The sequence below is a fragment of the Sinocyclocheilus grahami genome, unplaced genomic scaffold, assembly GCF_001515645.1.
Source record: "Sinocyclocheilus grahami isolate Dianchi unplaced genomic scaffold, SAMN03320097.WGS_v1.1 scaffold4647.1, whole genome shotgun sequence".
In the NCBI taxonomy this organism is placed as follows: Eukaryota; Metazoa; Chordata; class Actinopteri; order Cypriniformes; family Cyprinidae; genus Sinocyclocheilus; species Sinocyclocheilus grahami.
In genome coordinates, this window is record NW_015509545.1 from 4148 (window position 1) to 11693 (window position 7546).

At 35.7% G+C, this 7546-nt stretch overlaps 1 protein-coding gene across 1 annotated transcript; it reads right to left on the reverse strand.

Annotated features, from left to right (window-relative positions):
• Positions 1-189: 189 nt before the first annotated feature.
• LOC107576919 (inositol 1,4,5-trisphosphate receptor type 1-like) lies at positions 190-6062 on the reverse strand. The gene is made up of 7 exons (XM_016263042.1): positions 5947-6062; positions 5339-5425; positions 4911-5069; positions 2235-2333; positions 1766-1849; positions 1548-1694; positions 190-261 (listed from the first exon to the last, which is right to left on the reverse strand). The coding sequence occupies exons 1-7, from the start codon at positions 6037-6039 to the stop codon at positions 205-207; spliced, it is 726 nt and encodes a 241-aa protein (XP_016118528.1). The 5' UTR covers positions 6040-6062; the 3' UTR covers positions 190-204.
• Between the last annotated feature and the right edge of the window lie 1484 nt (positions 6063-7546).

The window sequence follows — 7546 nt, forward strand, 5'->3', positions numbered from 1 at the left end:
TTTCTATGGTATACTGAAAAACAATAAGCATATAAGTTTTAAAGGATTTTATTGGCAAAAAAATAATTTAAAAATTTATATATATATACACACACACACTATGGGCCTGTTGAATGCTTGAATCTGATTGGCTGATGAATGTTCGAAGGTGTGCAATTATTTTCAGGGAAATTCATGAGTAGCTCCAGGCAGGTCTTGACCACATTACATGTCCATATCACTTCGGCAAATGATTTTAGTTATTTCAAAGTTCTTTACAGCCTACAACAGCAAAAGAATCAAAACCCACAACGATACTGACCAAGCAAATAAATTGAGTAAACAAAAGAATTTTAAAAAAAAATTATTTCTATGTTTTTGCCACAAAGTTACGTTTTATGTATGGAGAGCACATACTCTATTTATCTGTCTTTCTCACTCTCTCTCTCCCTCTCTCTGTCTAATAACTTCATTATTAACTGCATTAGTCTGCTATCAATGGCTCAAGCCTCCATTACTAGGTCTAAAATTATGTTTTGGAATTAGCAATGGAGGCGTTGGATGAGATGCATAAGAAACTAATCCTACACACGAGTGTTTTAAGGTCAAAAACCTGACGAATGTCTTGAAATATATCATCTGAACAATATGTGAAGCATAGCAACTGTAGTAGAAGCGGAATAATTGACTCTGGTCTGTTGAATTATTAAAAAGTAATGCACACCTGAGGTGTAACATCTTCTAATAATTCAACGGCCCATCATCAATTATTCCTTTTTTATATATATATATATAAATGGCATACATGACAGAAAACTAAAACGTTTTTGTTCTTTTTGTTAAATTATTTTATATTTGTTATTAAAAATAAATACAAATCAAAAGATAATGAAAAGATAAAAAGGAAATAAAGAGTGCTTTAAGTTTTTCAGGTGGGTTTAGTATTCAGATACAAACTACTACAGAAATTGAATAATCACATGTAAAATAAAACCGTATGAATTTTACCGTATGAATTCAAAATACGCTGGTCATTATTAAAGCTACTAAAGTTCTTCAGTCAGACAGCAGCAGGTTTATAGGCTACTGCCACTTTAAGACCTAACACATGGACCCATACCGATTTCTGCTGTGTTTGTTTTTTGGGTTTCTTTTGTGCTTATTTTGCAGTTAAATGCTAAATTATGAAGGATCGCAAAAAAACAACAATTTTGTTGATTTTGCACTGTGTTCCACAATCGCTGAATCTCACCAAAAAAAAAATGGAGTGACTGAATAAAACATTATAAGCCGAAAAAGGAAAACTCATCTTCTCACTAGTCCGCTTTTATGGTTTATAAACGTTGTTTATATTTGGACAAACTTTTCAACTCGTGGATTTTATATAAAGAATTTTGATTGAATTTAAGATTAAAAGAGTTGGCGGAAGCATATTGTTGGTGACATAAGTCAAGTGACTGTGTTGTAGTTCGTTATTTTAGTTTTTACTTCTGGCGATAATATTTAGGCCATTTAATGAAGTTGTTAATTTGTGAAGATTATCTTAATGGACAACTCATGCAACTCACCTCCACTTCCCACAATGCTTTGCTGCTGGTGGCAGAGGTGGCGGACTGGCGGCCGGTGGTTCGCAGGAACACATATTGCTTCTTCCTGTGTTCATCGCAAGTGAGAAACTTCTCCTGCTCGGCATGAAACAGCCGAACCACGTCACCCTTAGCAACCAGAAAGAAGGAATTAGCAACATCACATTCTAAAATATGTCATGTGTCTGTGAGGCACCTACCCCTTTAAGAATGGCTTCCTTGTTGTCACTCCATTTCATAAATAAAACAATCTTCCAGCTAGTGTTGCAGTTCACCGAGTTCACCTGAGGAGAACGGAGAGGACAAAGGGAGGAGGGAGCATCATAAGACAAACTATGGTATTTTTTGAGCATGAGCACTTACTAAAAACAATCATTCACAATGCAGAGCCATTCTGGCAGAGAAAGTGGCTCTTAAATTAGTGTTATCATAGCATAATAGCTTTCACACTAACACTGGGTTCAGGATGTTCTAATTGCATGGGCATTAATTCCAGTTTTATGCAGCAGAAGTTAATTTAGCGCTGGTTTACAGACAGTCCGTTTCCATTTAAAGCACTTATTGCAAAGCCGTTAAGAGCAGAATTGTACTAATAGTGTTATTTACATACATTCACACTACATGGTGTAATGCACAAAAGGATAAAACTGAAAGAAAAAGCAGATAAACCTCGTTGCAGCCAGGATTGTCCACCAACTGATGGCTGCTGGCATGTAGAGGCTGTCCTGCATTTACGGGATTCAAAACCACTTTATCCCCAATAACAACCTAAAAGAGACAAAAGCTCAAAATTAAAACATTTTTTTTGAAGAAATTGTTTGTGGTTGTAGCACGAGCAAAGACAGGCTGTCCCTCACAATTTTTATGTGACTGTCACGTCAACAACTTTTACTTCTATGGTAAAGCCAGGGGGGAAAAGTAAATAAATAAGCAAGCAACTAAATAAACTGAATAGATTTGAATAAAATGAATATAATTTATTTGATTTAATTTTTTGGTCACACACAAGCATACACTACGATGTGCAGTGAAATGTTTTTTATGACCTTCTGAACATAGAATTAAATTTAACAAAAAAAATTATAATAAAAACAGAATGTTCAACACAATGTAGAAAATATCATTTAAAAAACATAAGACAATGTATAAAAACAAGGATAGGATACAATGTATTATTATTCATTCGTATTTTATTATGATTTTTTATTAATAAACATAAATGTATTTATTTACTTTCCGTTTTATCTTTTTTAGTGTTGCAACTAAATGCTTGTGTTTTTCTACCACCCTAACCTAGAAGACATTGAAACTTCAACTTTATAACTAAATTACTGCCATGCAACTGTACAACTTAAGTCTGGCAGACTGTCACACACAAAAAAATCCAATAATGCATCTACACAACAGATTTTTATGTTCTATACTACAATCTACTAAGCTCAAAATAAATACATTTTAATGTACTGTATTTAAGCTCATTTAGATAATTTCACTAACTGCTTTTAAATTGTATAGCTCAACACAACCAAATTTAAGTTAATATACTGTAGTGCCACAGTTTTGCAGTTATTTATATAAGACCAGGCTCCGTTTAGTTTCAAAGTATTGTCATGGCTTTCCGTTACGGAGGCTCAGTGTCAGCGACGTTCTCCCACAGAGGCCATTTTTAATGGCATTAGCAGGGGAATTCAATGCTGTGAGCTTTGACATCATGTAACAGTCAGTGGAAGCTTATGTAAAAACACGCTTTACCCCAGAGATCAGCAGCGGATGACACCCCATGGCCCCCATACAACAACATCTAATGGAGCAAACGAAGACTGTTTTGTGTCTGGTTCTGTTTAGATTGCATCTTTTACAGATGGTTAAAAGTTGTAGCTACAGCTCAGGCCATTTAGAGCCCCTGGTGCATAGCAGAGTACATTTGACAATCCAAGTTCCATTTATTTAGTTCTAAATTCCAGGTGGATGCTGCACACTGGTGGTGATGAGGAGATCCCCCTGACAATGTAAAGTGCTTTGAGTGCCTACAAAAGCGCTATATAAATGTAATGAATTATTATTATTATATAAATTCAGCCTTACACCAAGGAATTGCACCGGAGACTGCTTGAAAGCAAGTGTAGAGTACTGAATTTATATGATTTGGCAGGACAACATTTCTCATTGCTGCTCACCTCTGCAGAAGTTGCCTTTGGGCAACAAACATCTTTTACAGATGGTTAAAAGTTGTAGCTACAGCTCAGGCCATTTAGAGCCCCTGGTGCATAGCAGAGTACATTTGACAATCCAAGTTCCATTTATTTAGTTCTAAATTCCAGGTGGATGCTGCACACTGGTGGTGGATGAGGAGATCCCCCTGACAATGTAATGTGCTTTGAGTGCCAAGAAAAGCGCTATATAAATGTAATGAATTATTATTATTATTATATAAATTCAGCCTTACACCAAGGAATTGCACCGGAGACTGCTTGAAAGCAAGTGTAGAGTAGTGAATTTATATGATTTGGCAGGACAACGTTTCTCATTGCTGCTCACCTCTGCAGAAGTTGCCTTTGGGCAACAAGTATCATGATACATACACTACTGCTAAAAACTTTGATGTCAGTAATTAAAAAATTTTTTTTTTTTTAAAGTAATTTGAATGACTTTTCCTGAAGTCCACAATCATCGCCACTGTTTTGAGCGTGTTGATCTCCAGGTTGTTAAGACTGCACCAGACAGCCAGCTGCTCGACCTTGCTTCTACAGTATATGCAGACTCATCACTGTCCTGGATGAGGCCGATGACTGTGGTGTCGTCTGCAAACTTCAGGAGCTTGAGTCAGTAGAGGTGCAGTCGTTGGTGTAAAGGGAGAAGAGCAGTGGGGAGAGAACACATCCCTGAGGGGCACCAGTGCTGATGGTGCGGCTGTTTGACATGAATTGCCGCACTCTCACTAGCTGGTGATCCATTGTATTGAATGCTGAGTGCTGGGATGATTGTATTGAAAGCTGAACTGAAGTCCACAAACAGGAGTTTCACATAAGTCCCTGGTTTGTCTAGATGTTGTAGGATATAATGCAGTCCCATGTTGACTGCATCATCCACAATAGTATCATAACTTAACACTATTCAGCAAGGATGCCTTAAACTGACAGTAAGTGACAGTAAAGGCATTTATAATACAATTTTCTAAAATATTTCTATTTTAAATAAATATTGTTCCTTTACACTTTCTATTCATCAAAGATAATGGAAAAAATCTATTACAGTTTCCATTACAGTACTTAAAAAAAAAAAATTTTAAATCTGACCCCAGCTTATCTTACTTTAACTGTTTAAACTGTGTGTTTTTTCACTCACACTGTCTCCTATGGAGCGGAGTTTGTAAAAGGGCTGTATGTAGAACCAGGAACCTTCATTTCCAGCCGAGTCCAGCGTCACACGCATGGCGTTCTTTTCCAGCAAAGCAGGCAGTCGTTTATTCACCGTAAGGTACTTATTGCTTTTTAAATGCAACAGCTGCAAAATGGAAACCACACAAATGTCCGATTTTAATAGTGCAAGGAACATTATATAGAAAAGCTGGTATACCCATGAAACCCTTTTAGCTATACACATGAACATACTCAAGGTCACATGGCACAGTCTTACATTATGATAAATTATGTAGAACAATTATGAATGCAAGCTCAATGACACAGACACTAAAATAACACCGAACAATGGATTTCTGTCCTGCCAAGACCTCAATGGCACAGTGAGATCCCTCTGCCAGCTGGCTGACCTACCTGAATAACATTTCCGTACTGTATCACAGTTCCCAGCAGCTTCCGGTTTTCTGATTCATTCTGTTTCTTCTCTAGATCAGCAGCATGCTGAAAAACAGAGGTGAAAATGCAGAATAAAATGACAACAAATACTGTATGTAAATTCACATAAATGAAAGGTCTAGACAAGTTTATAAAACAAAATTTAAATGAATTATTTGATATATATGTAATGAAAATGAACCATATTTACTGTCATATTTAATAAAAAAAATGACGCGTAATTTAAGTCCAATTTAATTCAAGATTCAATAAGATTCAGTAAAAAGGAAACTTGTTTCCACCAGGGTATAAAAAATAAAAATAAAAAGATAACTGACTTTTTATCTCACAAAACATTTTTCTCCTTGCGAGTTTACATAATGCGAGTTTGTGTCCTGCAATTACATTTTGTTTTTTGCTACAGAATTAAAACAATGTTAACTGCATGTTTTTTCGTTTTGTTTTTTACAAAGCTCAATTTAGCTCAATTTATTATTTTATTTTATCATCCCGTGGTGAAAACAAGCTTCCATAAGGGGCATAAGCCTGGATCCACAAAACCAAAATGTGGTACATATTGAACTCACATGTAATTTGTTGAGGAGTACGGTGTCTGTGGTGCTGTTTCCACCAGGTTTTGCTGCTTTCCAGAACTGTTTCTGGGCTGAGTACCTGTTCATTGGACACAACTTGAACAGACAGTCTGGAAGGAAAAGCAGAAAACACACAAAAACACCTTAAGTTCACACAAACATTTTCATCTGCCTTTATACTGTGCTAATCTTTTTTTTTTTTTTTGGTATGTATGTACACCTACAGTACCATCAGGAAGGCCCAACTTCATCCCAAGGCCCAAGGCTACCACTTCATCAACACTAAACCAGAAATGCGTTCTCTTTAACTTATACATCACTGTAAATTATTTAGCATTATCACTATTTATCAAAATATTTTTTTTATTTGTTTGTTTTATTTCCTTAAAAATGAAAAAAAAAAATCATGAATATGTCTTTAACACATTATTATTTATCTTTTAGAGGTTTAACAAAAAATAAAAATCTTTTCAAGCCCCCCTTGAAACTGATTTAGTTGTTGGGAATCACTGGACTAACTGACCTTGAAAACACAAAACAAAGACTGCCATATATCCATCAGTACTGAATCACCAAGGTGTATTTAGCCATTTTTAGAAAGGATAGATGCATGTTAATCTAAGGGACATTGTGACCCACTTAATTGTACACTTTATTATTCAATGAAATCATGAGGGTACCTGTGACTGCAGGCACAACTAACTAGAACAATTTATTTAGTTTGCAATAGGATTCAAGTTTGGCACATTAGTTAAAGGTTTCCTATTATGCTCTTTTACAAAGTCTTGATTTTGTTTTAGGGGTGTACTAGAACAGGCTCTCATACTAGGTTGTTCGAAAAACACATTCTTTTTCACATATTTTACATTATTACAACCAGTGACGGTGCTACACCGGGGCTAGGGGGGGCTATAGCCCTGTCAGAATTTTGAATAGCGCCGGTTTAGCCCCCCCCTCCCTCGGTTTAGCCCTCATTTGCACTAAACCATGGCAACAGATGTATCGTCATTCTGTAGACTATATGCAATCCATTACATAGTCACTAAGGTTGTGATGTGGTGTTCGTTTTAATGTTTTATTTAAGTTTTAAGTATGCACAGTTCTGATTATGCATATGTATTGTGTTGTTAATGCTGAGCGCACCGGTGCTGTTTGCACATATCTCACACAGTAACCGCTGTGTCATGTGAGCGCAGTTTCTTGCATTATATGCTACATTTAATCCATTACATAATAATCACTAAGATTGTGATGTGGTGTTCGTTTTAATGTTTTATTTAAGTGTAAAGTATGCACAGTTCTGATTATGCATACAAATGTATTGTGTTGTTAATGCTAAACGCATGGGTGCTGTCCAGTTCTGAAGTCTTTCCTTTGTATGTAAAAAGTTTTTGTCGTTGTCTTATGGTCACTTGTATTAAGATTATATCTATTTTGATGAATTTGCCTATTCATTGGCAAAATATAAGTACAAAATATAAGTACACTTCTGTTGAATATGGTGTGTACCACAGTTGCTTTTATTTAAAAAAACGACAATTTCTTTATGAAGTAACTCTGACGTCATTAATATCATTTATTTTCTTAGCACCCC